The sequence below is a fragment of the Brienomyrus brachyistius genome, unplaced genomic scaffold, assembly GCF_023856365.1.
Source record: "Brienomyrus brachyistius isolate T26 unplaced genomic scaffold, BBRACH_0.4 scaffold53, whole genome shotgun sequence".
Lineage (NCBI taxonomy): Eukaryota > Metazoa > Chordata > Actinopteri > Osteoglossiformes > Mormyridae > Brienomyrus > Brienomyrus brachyistius.
Genome location: NW_026042328.1, coordinates 234,183 through 253,110, shown reverse-complemented (window position 1 = coordinate 253,110; position 18,928 = coordinate 234,183). Strand labels below are relative to the sequence as shown.

Sequence of the window (18,928 nt, the reverse complement as noted above, 5' to 3'; positions counted from 1 at the left end):
AGAGACTGTACACATGGCCTGGGTCAAACACTAAGCTGGCTCCTTTCAGTCTCGGTGACCGTGCCCAACTGCATAAGAACAGAAATGCTGCCTTTCTTTCATCTTACAGCTGCAGAGCCTAACAAAGGGACCTTTCTGTGCAGTCATGTGACCACTCCATCTTGGCACTGAGATGTCATCCATTCGGCCTTAACCCAAGTGTGTACGGCATTTAATCACCTGCTTACAGAATCAGAAGCATTTTCGCTGCAGATGGAAATAGATGCTGTGTTAAACACCACATTTCATTTTCAAGATTATTCAACAATAGTCAAAGCTGATAACTCTTCTCACCCTAACCACCCAAATGTAACTGTGCAAAAAGAAATTGTTTTAGTGTCTCAAATAATAAACATGTAAAATGTCAGTTTCTACAATGAAATGCCATGTTCTATCAAAGAAACATGAATCACAAAGTATATGCAAATTCACATCTAGGTTCTTGCTGTTTGAGAGTGGTTCACTGAATTTTTGCGATTCATTATTCACAGACACAGTCACTCTAGGAGGCTGTACCATTAAAAAAAACGTAAGTAATAAGGGTGAATGACAGCAATCTTTCAGTTGTTTTAGTGACTTGCAAAATACGGAAATGACCAAGTTTTTTTGTATAATTTTTGTTGAGAACTTTGTAGCTATATTAAAATAACTTTTAAAACGAAATCAGTTGACCTGTAAAATAAAAGGTTAAATTTTTTTTATATATATATATATATATATATATATATATATAAAAAAAAATTTAATAACATAATACATGAACGACCAGCACCCCTTCGGTGAAGATGGACTTTGTAGTCTTTTCTAGACGTGTTTTCCCGTGGTCTGTCGAACGTCATTAAGAGAGAAAACTACAAATCCCAAAATATCAACGGGGGGGGGGGCGTCACGCATGCTCTGTCGGGATTTCTCGCTACCGAAAGAGACAACAGGAAGCTTCCTATCGAAATTCATCAAAACAGGTTAGTTTGAAAACTGTTTTATATATAGTTATTCTTGCTTAAAAACGCACGATCGCGATGATCCGTGAACCGGTTTTATGATCTCGCTTCGGCCATACAGCTAAGATGTAGAGGTGGTTAGAGCGGACCTTCTGGACAGCTTGAACAGAAAGATGGGCCTGGCTATAAAAGCACAGCACAGCTTCTCATCGGCATGAACTTCTTCCCGCTGTCGATGCCTCAGCTCATATACCGGTAACCAGACATATACCAGCCCGTGGACTAGTCAAACCGATACCGGGACACCGCTAACTGTCCAGCTGATCGCCGCAGAGGCCAGCTGCCTTCGACCGTCACTCCCCACCCCCCAAGCGGCTTGTCATTCCGGCTTCCCTCGGGAAGGTTGGTTTCTTATGCACACACAGATGTGTGATTACATTTCAAGCATCAGAAATAAGCAAGATGGATTTTTTTTTCAGAGAAAGATAATTGGAGTACACCAGATGGTGAAATATGTAATATGGAGGTAGTTTTATGTCGCGGTTTAATTTATCAGCTTTTCCATGTTTAAAGAATAACCCTCACTCGTCTTTATGACAAAAAGCAGCTATAGAGGGGGCTTGTCATTACCCTTCTTGACTGAGTCTCCCCAACTGGCACCGTTTTGGTCTAATGAATAATAATTTACGATTAGTTAACGTACAGTTAAATTGTGTATTTTGTTGCCCTGCACTTGCACACCAGTCTGAATGACAGGTTCTTCTTCAGGAATGTCACCCTGGACCCCAAAACCATACTAATATGGGCCACATTCTACTCCGATATGATCTGGTTCATCGAAGCATGAAATCCTAGGGGGGGGGGAGACCAAAAAAGTAGGAAAAGAAGCATAAGCACGGATGAGCGCCACCTGCTGTCGTCGTGCAAAGAACTTAATTTAAAAAAGTCATCCAAAAATAGACGGCCCTGCGGTGTTTTCTCTTCAGAGGCATTTATTTTACTACAGGGCAGCTCGTTAGGAGTTTTTGGGTGTATTTGCAGCTGAAAAAACAGGTTGCAAAGTGTGTGGCAATGAGTAACGTGTCCTCTACAGTTCTGAGCTCTAAACCTGCTCCACATCCTTGGGGCGTTTAAGAGTTGGACCCAGGCTGCTGGTGAGGTAAAGCGTGTCATTCAAAGAGAGGTGTGAGCACGTCACACTGCAAACATCTTCGCTTAAAGGCAGCTCCTCTGTTTTTTTGCTGTTGCTTGCCCATTGTTATTCTGAAACTGAAATGACTGCTCTTTGTTAACCTGCTTTATTCAGCAGCTAGTGCTGCATGTTCACCATCATTATTCTCCAGTCTGCCAAGTGCCTTACAGACACAACTTAGATATAAAATTCAGCTATAAACTTGAGGTCACTTAATCATTATTATTTAAAATACAACGATGTGTGTTTCTTATGTAGTTCTGTTTCTATTTTCTTGTTCAATCTGAATATGACATCTTCAGTCTTTCTGATACAGATTGGTGATCAGTAATGTTATATTGGCTTTGACTAATGATGTAATTACTAATGTATGGTAAAATATTAGCTGATATTTTGTCTGAGGGTGTTTCCAGCTTAATCTGCTTTCTGGGTATTACACTGTCCCCTTGCGCACGGCTGCATGAGTGACTGCTGACCACTAATGGTACATCGGTGTGTGTTGCAGTGTGTTTCTGGGCCCTGCTGGTGCCATGGAGCAGTGATGTGCCCCTGCATCTAAGCATAGCCGGAGGACAGCAAGGCCGCTGCCGCCATGACGGAGTGCTTCCTGCCCCCCAGCAGTAGCCCTGGTGAGCAGCGGCGGGCCGAGGCCCCGGGAGGCGTGGCCCGCACACCCAGCTCTGAGGAGATCAGCCCCACCAAGTTCCCTGGCCTGTACCGCACAGGGGAGCCCTCACCTCCTCATGACGGGCACCACCACGAGCCCCCCGACGCAGTTTCGGACGACGACAAGGAGCACAGCAAGAAGAAGAACAAGTTCAAGAAAAAGGAGAAGAGAAGTAAGTATGGCTTTTAAGCTCCGCGTCCCCTGGAGCCTTGGCATAACATGCCAGTGTGCGTAGGACTCCTCTCACATCGCCTTCATCACAAGGACTAGGTTTGGGGGGTGTGAGAAGCCATGAAACAGAAGGAAAATGAAGCATTGTGGATGGTGCATTCTGTGGTGCAAACACAGTTTGATCATTCATTTTCCAGGGGAAAGTAGCTTTAAGTTGGACCAAAGATTGTATATAAACACCTTTTCAAAGATGCTAGCTGGGAAAGCCGGGAAATACCGGCATTTATGTGATTCGTCGCTGTTCAAATCAGTTGAATAGCACATTTTCACAACATTACATTGTCCCAAAGCACTTTACATTATCCCTGCCCAAAGCCCCCAATGAGCAAGCCAGAGGCGACAGTGGCAAGAAAAACTCCCTAGAAGGAAGAAACCTTGGGAGGAACCAGACTCAAAGGGGGAGCCCATCCTCCAGGGGGCAGCAGAGGAAGCCCTAAGCCTAACCAGACTCAAAGGGGGACCCATCCTCCAGGGGGCAGCAGAGGAAGCCCTAACCCTAACCAGACCCAAAGGGGGACCCATCTTCCAGGGGGCAGCAGGGGAAGCCCTAATCCTAACCAGACCCAAAGGGGGAGCCCATCCTCCAGGGGGCAGCAGAGGAAGTCAGATGAGCAAGATGATGAAATCCTAATTTACACAGTTCAAATCTTAAGATTTAAGGGGGGCAGGCAGGTAAGTACATGCAGGTGCTGGTGCTGCTTCAGATTGCAGGATGAACAGTGGTACAGCCGCAGAGAAGGAAGGAGAGACGTCACAGGGATGGGTGGGTAGGCCGGATGGACATCACAGGGACGGGTGGGTAGGCCGGATGGACATCACAGGGACGGGTGGGTAGGCTGGATGGACGTCACAGGGACAGGGGTGGGTAGGCCGGATGGACGTCACAGGGATAGGGGTGGGTAGGCCGGATGGACATCACAGGGACGGGTGGGTAGGCTGGATGGACGTCACAGGGACAGGGGTGGGTAGGCCGGATGGACGTCACAGGGATAGGGGTGGGTAGGCCGGATGGACGTCACAGGGATAGGGGTGGGTAGGCCGGATGGACGTCACAGGGATAGGGGTGGGTAGGCCGGATGGACGTCACAGGGATAGGGGTGGGTAGGCCGGATGGACGTCACAGGGATAGGGGTGGGTAGGCCGGATGGACGTCACAGGGATAGGGGTGGGTAGGCCGGATGGACGTCACAGGGGAGGGAGGGCCAGTGGGGAAAGGGCTGACCTCCCGTCTTCCATATTGTTTCATTCATTACCCCTTATCCTGTGCTTGCGTGCTTTTGAGATTGGGGTTGTGTTTTAACCCTCCACTCTCTCCATTTTTTGTTTTCCTTGCCTAACAAGCTGAGGGATACGCCGCCTTTCAGGAGGACAGTTCAGCAGACGAGGCTGAGAGCCCATCTAAAATGAAGCGCTCCAAGGGCATCCACGTATTCAAGAAGCCCAGCTTTTCCAAGAAGAAGGAGAAGGACTTTAAGGTGAAGGAGAAGCCCAAGGAGGACAAGGCCAAGGAGAAGAAGTCCAAGGACCTGACAGCAGCGGACGTGGTGAAGCAATGGAAAGAGAAGAAGAAGAAGAAGAAGCCGAGCGGCGAGCTGGAGCCCGTCCCCGCTGAGGTGCCGTCACGCCGGCCTGTCTTCGGAGTGCCGCTGGACGAGGCCGTGAAAAGGACGGCGCTCTATGACGGCATCCAGCTGCCCGCCATCTTCAGGGAGTGTGTCACCTACATTGAGAATTACGGCATGAAGTGCGAGGGCATATACCGTGTCTCAGGTAGGCCGTGGAGCTCCCTGTTCCTGCCAGCTGTGGTCGCTGTGCCCCCCCCCCCCCATGCCCTCTGTGCCCACCTTCACTGTCATGTCCTACCCCCCCGCAGGGATGAAATCCAAGGTGGATGAACTGAAGGCGGCGTATGACCGTGAGGAGTGTCCCTGCCTGGAGGAGTATGACCCCCACACAGTGGCCAGCCTCCTGAAGCAGTACCTGCGTGAGCTGCCTGACAGTCTGCTGGGCCGTGACGTGGCAGCCCGCCTGGAGGAGGCCTGTGGTCGGCCTACTGAGGCCGACAAGGTGCAGGAGTGCCAGCGGCTGCTGGCCGAGGCTCCCGCCTGTGGGCGTCTCCTGCTGGCCTGGCTCATCACCCACATGGACCACGTCATTGGCAGGGAGGCCGACACCAAGATGAATATCCAGAACATCTCTATTGTCCTCAACCCCACGGTGCAGGTCAGGCCTTGCGACACTTGGAGGGAGCAAATGTACATTGTAGATTAGAGAGTGGACAGAGGACTGCATTACAAAACAGGCGAGCGTGACTGTTTCGCTTCTGTTCCGTCAAACATATGAAGGGTCTGTAATTTGTGGCTGAAACCTCCATGTGTAAAAAGCCCTGGGAACAGGTGGCTCTGTTTTTAAGGGGTTTAGGTGCTTTCTGATATTAGTGGGGGCTGTGCTCTGTCATCCGTTATCAGTACAGCCATTTCTGCTCTTTAGCCGGTTACAGCTGTGCTGCAGGATTTCCATTCACTAGGGAACATGAATAAATCCAGCTCTGCCTGTCATTGTCCGGCCTGGTTTGGCCTCACCCTTGGGTGGGGGCGCTGGAGCCGATCACTAAGATTTCCTTCAAAATGACTTATCTCATGCTGGGAAGTTCTGGCTGTTGTTCTCCAGAAAGGCTTTCTGTGTAAAAGCTTCAGAAGTGCAGTGTTGAATGTCTGAAACTGTAAGATGCCTGATTTATCCTGTCATTCAGAATGAGGGGCTCTGATCCTGTGCTGCCAGTTTGAGCCTGCAGCCGTCCATGTTATATTCGCAGAGCTAGTGATGATGAATGTCTGAGCCCCAGTCTTTCTCGCGCCTAGGGCTGCCATGATCACGAAATTGCTGACGATTAATTGCAATTATTGATTTGTCATTTTTATATATATATATATATATATATATATATATATATATATATATATATATATATATATATATATATATATATATATATATATATATATATATATATATATATATATATATATATATATATATATATATATATATATATATGTGTGTGTGTGTAACACACACACACTGCAACATATAAGTAAAAATTGATTTTGGCTTTTAAGCTGTGTAAACAAACATGCACTGGGCAGATATGACATAAATAACAAATAAGAAGTTAACCCCCTTGAGATAAACGGTTAGTGTTGTCCCCAGATCCGTACCACCTGCCTGATTTTACCTCGCACGTCTGCACTGTGCGATTTTTGGAATGACTTCTCAGTCAGTCGGTAATAAAGTAAAGGTTCTCAACTACAGCCATGGGGACCCACTGTAATTCGCTGATTTAAAGGTCATCTGAAAAACCTGCACCCACAGCAGCTTTCCTTGGCTCAGGTTCGCCACCCATGATCTATGGTGATAATGCCCCAGGATGTTAATCCCCCTGGAGATAATGCTCCGGGATGCTAATTCCACTGGAGATAATGCTACAGGATGATAATTCCCCTGGTGAGAGTGCCCCAGGATACTAATATAGTGCAGTTCTAATGCCCTGTGGTGATAATGCCCCAAGATCTTAATGCCCACCAAGCTAATGTCCCTGAATACCAATGCTCTGCAGTGCTAATGTCCCTGGATGCTAATGCTTTGCAATGCTAATGTCCCTGGATGCTAATGCTTTGCAATGCTAATGTCCCTGGATGCTAATGCTCTGCAGTGCTAATGTCCCTGGATGCCAATGCTCTGCAGTGCTAATGCCCCTGGACGCTAATGCTCTGCATTGCTAATGTCCCTGGACGCCAATGCTCTGCAGTGCTAATGCCCCTGGATGCTAATGCTCTGCAGTGCTAATGCCCCAGAAAGTTAATGCTCTGCAGTGCTAATGCCTCGCAGTGCTAATGCCCCAGGATGCTAATGCTCTGCAGTGTTAATGTCCCTTTATGCCAGAGGTTTTCAAACTCGGTCCTCGGGCCCAACTGCCCTGCTTGTTTGCCAGCTATCCCTCCCCTAAACAACTGCTGATTACCTGGATCAGGTGTGTTCAGTCAATCAGAAGCTGAAATACAGCTGGGACTTGTGTGTGTGGGGCAGGGATAGCAGGAAAACAAGCAGGACAGTGGGGCCCGAGGACCGACTTTGAGAACCACTGCTTTATGCTAATGCCCCTGGATGCCAATGCTCTGCAGTGCTAATGCTAATGGGTGCTAATGCCCCAGAATGTTAATGTTTCACAGTGATAATGCCTTGCAGTGATAAAGCCCCAGGATGCCAATGCTCTGCAGTGTTAATGTCCCCACAGTGATATTGCCCCTGGATGCTAATGTCCCCACAGTGATATTGCCCCTGGATGCTAATGTCCCCGCAGTGATATTGCCCCTGGATGCTAATGTCCCCGCAGTGCTAATGTCCCAGGATGCTTGATGAATGTGGGAGCTTGTTGCTGGGAGCTGCGGACCCTAATCTATCACCCCTTCTCCAGATTGGGAATCGTGTGCTGTACATCTTCTTCACCCATGTGAAGGAGCTCTTCGGGGATGTGCTTCTGAAGTCAGCCATCCGTCCTCTGCGCTGGTCAAACATGGCCACCATGCCAGCGCTGCCCGACACCCAGGAGAGCATCAAAGAGGAGATCCGCCGTCAGGTGAGCCTGTGCTGGCCACACTCCTCAATGGCCGGCCTGCTTTTGGAATTATGGGAGTTCCAAGTGTCACCGCTCCCCATGTGTATGGACAGGAGTTCCTGCTGAACTGCCTCCATCGGGACCTGCAGGCGGGTGTGAAGGATCTGTCCAAGGAGGAGCGTCTGTGGGAGGTGCAGCGCATCCTGACCGCCCTGAAGCGCAAGCTACGAGAGGCTAAGCGACAGGTCAATGCTGTGCTGACTCGCCACCTTTCCTCATATCACAGCTATTTCAGCTTCCTCTAATACACTGTCTCCTCGGGAACCACAGGAGTGTGAGACCAAGATTGCCCAGGAGATCGCCAGCCTCTCCAAGGAAGATGTGTCTAAGGAGGAGATGACGGAGAACGAAGAGGAGGTTATCAACATCCTCCTGGCACAGGTGAGGCAGTGTTCTGCTCTTTGTTTTGGTCGGTCCTTCTCATGACTGACCCATAATTAGTCTGACAGGATTATTGATAAGAAGCATATCAGCTTACAGCTGTTAAACTGCTAGTTAAGTTACCAGATTTATGTATGTATTTTTTGCAGATGAACAGTCAGCAGAAGTCTCATGTAAACAATGTTGAATATGCGCCTGTACAGCTTTGTGCTCCATTGTCCCACCATAGGAGAACGAGATCTTGACGGAGCAGGAGGAGCTTATTGCTTTGGAGCAGGTGCTTCGCCGGCAGATTGCCACGGAGAAAGAGGAGGTGGAGCGGCTGCGGGCGGAAATTGCCGACATCCAGAGGTCAGGGGGAGGAGCCGCAAAGTCTGCTGTTCAGCCGTTATTTCTGACAGCAACCAGACTCCATAAATGTGCTTTGAAGTTGTAGCTGAATTCTGAATGGGCACCCAGAGCACCTGCATGGTTCTGATTGTCCTGCCCTCCTTGCTGTAGCCGGCAGCAGGCCCGCAGCGAGACGGAGGAGTACTCCTCGGACAGCGAGAGTGAGAGCGAGGATGAGGAGGAACTGCAGATCATTCTGGAGGACCTGCAGAGGCAGAATGAGGAGCTGGAGGTGAGAGGAGAGACGTTGTCATGCCAACCGTAGGCCTAGAGCAGGTTTCGGGCATGCTGTCGAAATGTGTCCTCCTTTTGCCGAGTGGTGAAGGATGCACCCAGTGGATCCTTTACAGACTAACATATCCCAAGGTTCATGGCTTAGTGGTAAAGTGGGCGTGCCCCAGCTAGGAAGCAGGAGTGGCGCTTCGTGACTCAGGGGTAAGGATGGGAACAGCTGGTGGCACAAACAGAAAATGATTCATAGACCAGATTTTTTTGGGTGATTTTAACCTTCATGTCGATGATCCACTTTGTAAGTCGGCAATTGATAAAAAAAAAAAAATCTTTTTTTTTTTTTATCCATAATGAACGCTTTTAACCCCCTGGGGGCAACGCAGCGTACTTTTCATGTCTTTCTCAGTTTATATCTCACTGAAATCTTCATGTAGAATCATGAAAAAAAACGTTGGCTAAATCCATAATCTGTCGTCTTTTCAAAACGTCCATTGTCGGAAGTATTAAAGTTTTTTAAGTTAGGTTATATCAGCAAAAAAGTGAACCATGTCACCTTTCTTTGTTTTACCTGCATCGGACTTGCACGCGTGTAGTGCCACCCTCACCTGAATATCGCTATTCGCATTATAAATAGCCGTATTTCCGCGTATTCAAATCACATTTTCATGGTAATTAGATGAACAACGAAGCAGTGAAACGCGATCCAGATACATCCCCATCAGCGCCATAAAAGGGGGGGGGGGGGGTGTGGACAGGTGTCAATGGCTCATTCATACACATAAAAGTTGCTGCATATTCAATGAAAGGAGCCCAGAAATAGTGATATGAGTTCGATTTTTCTTATTTATCCAACTGAATGTTGCAACTACACTATTCAGTCATCTTCATGTAGCCAAGACTTTGGTGATCAGATATCTGGGATCAAGACAAACTTCCACCATTGCTTACTTTGTACTTTTATAATGTTTCTGCAAATGTGCCAAACTGTATTTTGCAATGTCTATATTTGATGCTAAACTACAAACTTCACATAAATCTGACATATTTACAAAGTACACTACGATTAAGATGAGTTTAATGCCAAAACAAATATATAAGAAATAATTTATTTGCCATAAATTAAGTTTATGATATTGAATGAAATGTGTGATCATGCCCCAGTCAGTGTTCCCTATCCCAAGTTCCCAGAGGGTCAAACTAATCTGTAAGTTGGAGTTGCTATGACTACGTGAAATGTAGTCACATTATAACTAACTTCGTTATCTCTGAGTTCTCCCAACGTATTAGCTGATGAGGACAACGTGGAATCGCTACTACAGACTTTTAATGATCATTGTACTGGTATTCTAAATGACATTGCTCAGCCAGCCACCGTTTGGTTATTTATGTATGGATCTGAGTCCTTCACTTCTTTCATTGCAATTTTGCTTGCGGATCTCTCTGATTTATTACCTAAGATGAAACCTTATTTCCCTTCTGCTTGTTGCCTTTGAGTCTGTAGCTCTGCTTATAGTATCAATTATAAACTGGTCCTTGCTGCAAGGGTGCGTCCCCTTGTATTTTAAACAGGTGGCTGTACACCCTCTATTGAAGAAAATTCACTTAGAGTCTTCTTTACCTGTCAGCTTCAGCCCAATTTCTAAATGACCTTTTTAGTAAAATCTTGGAAAAGGTGGCTGAACAGCAGCTGTGTCTATTTGGTGAAATGTCAGTTTCTTGATCATTTCAGTCAGGTTTTCATAAAAAGCATTCTACTGAGACAGCTCTTAGTTTTTAATGATATTTTAATGGCTGCAGACAATGGTGACTGTTCAGTGTTGGTACTCCATCTTACTGTGGCGTTCGACACACTTGATCATAAAGTTTTGATTAATAGGTTACAGAATTTGATTGGAATCTCTGGTTCTGCATTAAATTGATTTTCATCTTGCTTATCAGATGGGTCTTTTTATGTCTGGGTGAGGGGAGTCTGATACAGCAGCACTGAAAATAGTGAAGTACCTCTGGGATCTATCCTTGGGCCCCTTCTTTTTCCCTATACACACTTCCTTTGGCTGACATTATTTGGTCTCATAATGCAATGCAATTTTATTTATATAGCGCATTATCACAACATTACATTGTCTCAATGCGCTTTACATTTCTGCCACGTAAAGACCCCCCAGTGAGTAAGCCAAAGGCAACGGTGGCAAGGAAAAACTCCCTAAGAGGAAGAAACCTTGGGAGGAACCAGACCCAAAGGGGGGGCCCATCCTCCAGGGGCCGGCAGAAGAGTCAAACAAAACAAGATTATATAATTTAAGCTAATACAGGGGTTGAAATTTCAGTCTCGATGCAGGGGCAGACCGGTGCAGGCACGGGGTGCTTAATGCATGATGGCAAGATCAACAGTGGCACAGCAGCAGGGGAGGAAGGAGAGGCATCCGTGAGCCAAGGGCAGGCAGGCTGGAGGGTAGTTGCCGGAAGTGGAGGTAGTGGTCTTGCAGGCAGCAGAAGCATAAATTCCTCGATGTTATGGTTCTCCGGGCAGCACACCCCAGAAGGGGTGGGGGAGGAAGTAAGAAAATAGAGTATTAGCCAGAGTTGAGGAAACTAGAGGCAGTGCAAGCAAAATGATTGAGTGCAATATTCATCTAGGCTCCGGCAGATCTGGCTATAGCAGCATGAGAAAGAGGGAGAGACAGGCGGGAACACAGGCATGGGGACTCCCTGAACATCAGCACTCTAGTGTAAGGCCAGAGTGACAGCACTGACGCATCAGTTTATCCAAAGCCAAGGACACCGATCCCCACCCAGCTCTTCACCTCATACTGTTAGTCTAACCGGGAGTGAGCGACTAGCTGGAACTAGAACTAGGTTTCCTATACGCTAAACTATACAAGTGCGTTTTTAATCTAGACTTGAATAGCGAGAGTGTGCCTGAATCCCGCACATCCGCCGGGAGACCATTCCACAGCTGCGGAGCTCTGTAAGAGAATGCTCTGCAGCCTGCCGTAGTCCTGTCTACTCTAGGAACTAATAGATATCCTGCTCCTTGTGATCGAAGCAAGCGAGAAGGGTTGTAAGGGACCAGAAGATCATTAAGATATTGTGGTGCAAGGCCATTCAGAGCTCTGTAGGTTAATAGCAGTATTTTGTAGTCAATCCTAGATTTGACTGGTAGCCAGTGCAGGGAGGACAGTATAGGGCTAATGTGATCAAATTTTTTAGTTTTTGTGAGAACTCTGGCTGCTGCATTTTGTACTAACTGAAGTTTATGTAGGGATCCAGATGGACAACCCGAAAGGAGGGCATTACAGTAGTCCAATCTGGAAGTTATAAAGGCATGTATTAGTTTCTCTGCATCTTGAAAGGAAAGCATCTTCCGAAGCTTGGCTATGTTCCGTAGATGGTAGAATGCTGTGGTAATGCCATTTATGTGAGCACTGAAGCAGAAGTCGGAGTCTACCAGGACACCAAGATCTCTGACCACTGTTTTAAACTGAGTAGGGACGCCGCTAGGGTTGGGGTTTACAAACTTATTACGAGCATCCTTAGGACCGATTAAAAGAACCTCAGTTTTTTCTGTATTTAACATGAGGAAATTCCTTGCCATCCAACAACGAATGTCTAGCAGACAGTCGGCTAAAGAAGAGAGCTGGGATGCGTCGCTAGGTTTGACAGATAGATACAATTGTGTATCATCAGCATAACAATGAAAATTAATACCGTAATTTCTAATAATGTTACCAAGTGGTAGCATATATAGATTGAACAGTAGTGGGCCCAACACTGATCCCTGTGGGACACCATATCTTACTTTAGTGGCTTTGGATGACTCATTGTTTACATGGACAAACTGGTAACGATCAGTTAAATAGGAACGAAACCACAGGAGTGCTGTCCCTTTAATGCCAATCAATGTTTCCAGCCGGTCCAGAAGAATATTATGGTCTACAGTATCGAATGCTGCATTTAGATCCAGTAAGAATAATAGCGATATACAGCCACGGTCGGAAGCCATAAGCAAGTCGTTCATGACTTTGACTAAGGCCGTTTCTGTGCTATGATTGGGTCTGAAACCAGACTGATATAGTTCGTTAGCACTATTTTTTTGAAGAAAGGAAGACAGCTGGTGAGCAACAACTTTCTCCAGAATTTTAGAAATGAAGGGAAGATTTGAGATAGGACACTATAGACCCAAGTCACTAGGTTCAAGATTTGGCTTCTTTAGGATAGGTCTAATAACAGCCATTTTAAAAGATATAGGAACATATCTAAGCCTAAGAGATGAGTTTAACAAGTTTAACAATGTAGTGCTAATCAGTGGTGCGATTTCCTTAAGTAGACTGGTGGGTATTGGGTCAACAAGGCTAGTAGTGGGTTTGCCAGAGGAAATTAACTTAAGGAGTTCTGTCCGCACTACAGGAGAGAAACATTCAAAGGTGTTATCATTAGTACTAATAGCACTAGCACTAACAGAAGATTGGTGGTTGTGTGCAGCTGTGGGCGTGCTAGTGATGGTATGTCTAATAGTAGTTATTTTATTATTAAAAAACGCAATAAAGTCATCACTCCTAAGAGCTTCTGGGACTTGTGAGTTTAACATTGAAGGATTCTTTGTTAACCTAGATACAGATTCAAACAGGAATTTAGGATTGGTTTTGTTCTCTTCTATTAGTTTAGAGAGATACATAGACCTAGCAGTCACTAGTGCTTGTCTATACTTAGACAGGCTCTCTTTCCAGGCAGATCTAAAAACTTCTAGTTTTGTTGACCGCCATTTGCGTTCTAGCTTGCGTGAAGCTTGTTTAAGTTCCCGTGTACGGTCAGAGTACCAGGGGGCAGGTTTCTTATCTCTGTTTTATTTTCTTGAGTGGCGCTACATGATCAAGAGTGGTACGAAATGATTCCACCATGTTCACGGTTACCTGTTCAAGTTCATTTACACTTGACGCTTCAGAGGTAAGGTTGAAGGACTGTGGGAGCTGATCGAGAAAAGTTGCGGCGGATAATGAGGCTATAGAACGTCTAGTATTGTACCTCTGACCGACCTGGGGCCTTAGGGGGGTTATGTTGTATTTGAAATGCGCGGTGCGCGGTGGGTTGCCAGTCGGGTGATCGTTGAAAGCTCAGCCTTGTGTAAGTGACCTTGCAATGGTTTTAGATCAGTCTTTATCTTTTGATGCTCATATTAAATCATTTACATGATCTTGTTTCGTTCATGTAAAACAAATCTCCAAGCTCCGTGCAGTAATGTCTAGAGCTGAGCTTGTAATGCGGCTCGTTTGGACGACTGTAATGCTTTGTTTTTGGGACTGAATAAGACTTGTGTTTCCCATCTCCAAGCATTACAAAATGCTGCAGCTAGGCTTCCAATATCTTCTAGTAGAAAGTCGCATATAACACCTATATTGTCATTTTTGCACTGGCTTGCTGTTGATTTTAGGATAAGGTTTAAGTTCCTGGTGATTACCTGTAGGGCCCTGAATAGTCAAACCCCAAAGTATTTAAAGGCTCTTCGTAGCCATTATGAAACCACTCGAATGCTCAAATCTCAGGAGAAAGGGTTGTTAGTTGTTTCACGCACCAAGTCAAAGAGTCATGGCGGCCGTGCGTTCTAGTCTGCTGCCCCGAGGTTATGGAACGAACTTCCTCCTTCAGTATGTGCTACCGATTCAGTTGATTGTTTTAAACATAGTCTTAAAACTGTTTTATTTAAACAAGCTTTTGGTTAGACTTTAATTTTATTGTTATTGCATATTTTACTGTTTATGTGCTGTATGGTTGATTGCTTTGGACTTTTCAAAAGCACTTTATAAAGTTTTACTTACTTATTTTACTTACTGAGAGTGCTGTGCAGAGTGGAGGGAGAACCTCCATGTTTTTCCCAGTTGATTCTGGTGTTCATCAGGGGTGTGTTCTTGCTCCTACTCTGCTTGCATGCGCTGGGTATTGGTCCAGCGGCTGTGGGGCATCTATTGGTGAAGATAGATTCACCAATCTTGACTTTGCAGATGATGCTGTGGTCTTTGTGGAGTCAATGGAGGCTCTGATCTGTGCTCTTGAGAGACTTAGCGAGGAGTCTGAGTGTCTGGGTTTGTGAGTGTCCTGGATAAAAACAAGATCCAGGCCTTTTAGTAGTGTGTCTGTCTATGGAGAGAATGTCGACATCGTCCAGAGGTTCACTTACTTCAGCAGTGATGTTCATGTCTCTGGTGACTCTCCCTATGAAGTAAGTAGATGGACTGGGAGAGCTTTATGAGGTTATGAGGTTGCTGGAAAGGGATATGTAGTACTTATCATATCTTTGTAAGAGGACAAAGGTCCAAGTCTTCAGTGTCCTGGTACTCCCTGGACTGGACTCCTTCGACACTGTCTCTCTTCGGAGAATCCTTGGGTACTGCTAGTTTTACTTTGTATCGAACGAGCAGTTGCTAGCGGAGTCCCGAATGAGGCACATTACCTGCACTGAGAGGGAGTGTCAGGTACGTCACTACGGCCATGTGGTCCGATTCCCTGAAATTGATACGTCTCGCAGGATCCTCATTGCTGGAATTCCGAATGAGGCACATTACGTGCACTGAGATGAGTGTCAGGTACGGCACTACGGCCATGTGGTCCGATTCCCTGAAACTGATCCGTCTCGCTGGATCTTCATTGCTGGAGTCCTGAATGAGGCACATTACCTGCATTGAGAGAGAGTGTCAGTTACGGCACTACGGCCATGTGGTCCGATTCCCTGAAACTGATCCATCTCGCTGGATCTTCATTGCTGGAGTCCCGAATGAGGCACATTACCTGCATTGAGAGGGAGTGTCAGTTACGGCACTACGGCCATGTGGTCCGATTCCCTGAAACTCATCCGTCTCGCTGGATCCTCATTGCTGGAGTCCCGAATGAGGCACATTACCTGCATTGAGAGGGAGTGTCAGTTACGGCACTACGGCCATGTGGTCCGATTCCCTCTAACTGATCCGTCTCGCTGGATCCTCATTGCTGAAGACCCGGGCAGCTGGACCAACCTAAGGGGATATCCATGTAATACCTGGTTGTGGCAGACAGATGGCCATTTCTGGAGAGTGGGGCTGTATCGCATGTTGGCCTGGGGGGGGCGGTCACCAACTGGGATCCCGAGGCATTTCATTGTGTGGTGGTTGGGGCAACATGCTGTACCAGTGGATGCTCCCCAGCCTCACCTGATTTGGCGTTAAGATCATAAGAACATAATAAATTTACAAACGAGAGGAGGCCATTTGGCCCATCAAGTTCGTTTAGGGAGAACTAACTAATAGCTCAGAGTTTTAAAAATCTATCTAGCTGTGATTTAAAGGAACCCAGGATTTGAGCTTGCACTACACTAGCAGGAAGATTGTTCCATACTCCAACTACAAGATGTGTAAAGCTAATTTCCACTTATGGCCATGAATGCTAGTATTTAAACTAATATTGAAGTAGCCATTTGGCTGAACAGCATCCTGACCTGTTAGAATCTTAGGCGTTTGATGACCTGTCAATCTGCTCATCCTGCAGAACAAGAACACGCACCTGAATCAGGCCATCCACGAGGAGCAGGAGGCCATCATTGAGCTACGCGTGCAGCTCCGCCTCCTGCAGTCACATAAGCTGCAGCAGGAGCAGGTGGCGCAGTCGGTGCAGGCAGGCCAGCCGTCGCAGCCAAGCCCCGAAGCCCGGCCTGAGGAGCCTGGCAAGCGCAGTGCCACACAGCCCGCAGTGCCTGCAGGTGACTCTCCAGCTCCCTCTAATGGCAAGGTCACCAAGGAAGTCCTGAAACCTTCACCCAGCAAGGACCGCTGGGAAACTAACCTGTGAGTCATTCCTCCCGGCTGTCCTGGCCCTGCATCTGTGAGGGGGGGGCATCATGAAGCACCTGGACAGGCACAGAGCGGACCAGGAGCACTTATGCACTATTCCCCACCCAGCAAAAAAAAGCACAGCAGAGGACGGGCACCATGCAAGCTGTGATGTGCAAGCTTACCCAGCGCTGCAGTTGCAGTGGGACATGTAAAGGTGCCTTGGAGTACGGCCAGGGAACTCCAGTCAATGTCCTGTCTGTGTGACTTCTGGATGTGTGGGGAAGCTTGGATTATTTCACTTATTGAATATGCGCATATATAGATATACATACACATATATAAATATATTACTCATTTATTTTTGTGAAGTATTGTTGTCGCTTAGCTGTGTGTGAATCCAGCGCCAGGCCCACACTTACGAGCTGCTGGATCAGTCCCTTCGGCTTCGGCACCAGGCCCACACTCCCGAGCTGCTGGGTCAGTCCCTTCAGCTTTGGCACCAGGCCCACACTCCCGAGCTGCTGGGTCAGTCCCTCCGGCTTCGGCACCAGGTCCACACTCCCGAGCTGCTGGGTCAGTCCCTTCAGCTTTGGCACCAGGCTCACATTCTTGAGCTGCTGGGTCAGTCCCTCCGGCTTCGGCACCAGGCCCACACTCCCGAGCTGCTGGGTCAGTCCCTCCGGCTTCGGCACCAGGCCCACACTCCCGAGCTGCTGGGTCAGTCCCTTCGGCACCAGGCCCACACTCCCGAGCTGCTGGGTCAGTCCCTTCGGCGCCGGCACCAGGCCCACACTCCCGAGATGCTGGGTCAGTCCCTCCGGCTTCGGCACCAGGCCCACACTCCCGAGCTGCTGGGTCAGTCCCTCCGGCTTCGGCACCAGGCCCACACTCCCGAGCTGCTGGGTCAGTCCCTTCGGCACCAGGCCCACACTCCCGAGCTGCTGGGTCAGTCCCTCCGGCACCAGGCCCACACTCCCGAGCTGCTGGGTCAGTCCCTTCGGCATCAGGCCCACACTCCCGAGCTGCTGGGTCAGTCCCTTCAGCTTCGGCACCAGGCCCACACTCACGAGCTGCTGGGTCAGTCCCTCCGGCGCCGGCACCAGGCCCACACTGCCGAGCTGCTGGGTCAGTCCCTTCGGCACCGGCATCAGGCCCACACTCCCGAGCTGCTGGGTCAGTCCCTCCGGCGCCGGCACCAGGCCCACACTGCCGAGCTGCTGGGTCAGTCCCTTCGGCACCAGGCCCACACTCCCGAGCTGCTGGGTCAGTCCCTTCGGCATCAGGCCCACACTCCCGAGCTGCTGGGTCAGTCCCTTCGGCATCAGGCCCACACTCCCGAGCTGCTGGGTCAGTCCCTTCAGCTTCGGCACCAGGCCCACACTCACGAGCTGCTGGGTCAGTCCCTCCGGCGCCGGCACCAGACCCATACTTACGAGCTGCTGAGTCAGTCCCTCCGGCGCCGGCACCAGGCCCACACTGCCGAGCTGCTGGGTCAGTCCCTCCGGCGCCGGCACCAGGCCCACAGTGCCGAACTACTGGGTCAGCCCCAGCTGGGTATAATGTCAAGACACTGAAGCACGAGGACCAGCAGCTCTGCCATGTTCAGTACATGACAGCCTGTCCCACAGAGACACCCCCCCCCCCCACAGTATCTGGTCTCTCTTAGAAATTCCCCAACATCTACACAGTAGTAACTTTGTTTATTAAAGAGGTGATGGCTTGATTGTCGATGGTTCACTTTTATTTTTTTTATATGACCTTTTCCAGGTTAAACATATAAAAAAATAATCTTAAGACATTATGTGTTGAAAGATGGTTTTGAGGCTTTTTTTAATTATGAAAGATGCCACTTTTTTGACACCATTTGTGTAAGAATCCCATAGGAAACCCTGTTTCTAAGGGCACATTCCTGGTGTGACCATGGGGACAGTCTGTGACTTCTGGTGCTACATGTGGGTCCAAGTCTCACTCTTAGATTTGGGTGTAAGCTCTTCCATACATGCCGTGTGTTGGGGGTGAATTCTCAGTGACCCTGTCTCTTTGACTGGTCACACAGTCACACCTCCAGGCTTCTTTGCTCAGGTGGATGTCACCCTCAGCCCGACCGGAGGTCATCCAGACCGCACATTTGTGGAAATTCTACCCTTTGCTAACACAAGTGTATTTGGATGGTGTGTTTGAAATGGTTACTGATGGGCTTGCTCATCATTGGGCTTATTTTCGTGATGTTTAGAGGTTTTCTAGCTTGTTTGCAGATGGAGTGATATTGAGAGGAATAAAGTGCTGATGTCTGAATTGGGGTGATTCTGGCTTGGAGTCATTCAGGCACATGTGTGATCACCACCCTGCACGTTAAGAGTGGAATGAAGACCGGACTCCACTGGG

The 18,928-nt window shown here is 47.9% G+C and overlaps 1 protein-coding gene across 2 annotated transcripts; it reads left to right on the top strand.

Moving 5' to 3' along the window:
• The first annotated feature begins 914 nt into the window (after positions 1-914).
• ralbp1 (ralA binding protein 1) lies at positions 915-17,296 on the top strand. 2 transcript variants are annotated; one of them, XM_049000782.1, is made up of 10 exons: positions 915-1,001; positions 2,678-3,011; positions 4,412-4,840; positions 4,944-5,293; positions 7,545-7,706; positions 7,799-7,930; positions 8,016-8,126; positions 8,356-8,477; positions 8,628-8,748; positions 16,260-17,296. In XM_049000782.1, the coding sequence occupies exons 2-10, from the start codon at positions 2,765-2,767 to the stop codon at positions 16,557-16,559; spliced, it is 1,974 nt and encodes a 657-aa protein (XP_048856739.1). In that variant the 5' UTR covers positions 915-1,001; positions 2,678-2,764; the 3' UTR covers positions 16,560-17,296. The 2 variants fall into 2 exon arrangements, with proteins under 2 accessions (XP_048856739.1, XP_048856738.1); XM_049000781.1 differs by lacking the exon at positions 915-1,001 and adding an exon at positions 1,021-1,382.
• The last annotated feature ends 1,632 nt before the right edge of the window (positions 17,297-18,928 follow it).

What these genes read in the sequence shown, in the direction of transcription:
- ralbp1 (XM_049000782.1), top strand. Translation starts at nt 2,765, where the DNA reads ATGACGGAGTGCTTCCTGCCCCCCAGCAGTAGCCCTGGTGAGCAGCGG. An exon ending in TACGAGAGGCTAAGCGACAG is followed by an intron (nt 7,931 to 8,015) that starts GTCAATGCTGTG and finishes CGGGAACCACAG; the next exon opens with GAGTGTGAGACCAAGATTGC. An exon ending in TCAACATCCTCCTGGCACAG is followed by an intron (nt 8,127 to 8,355) that starts GTGAGGCAGTGT and finishes GTCCCACCATAG; the next exon opens with GAGAACGAGATCTTGACGGA.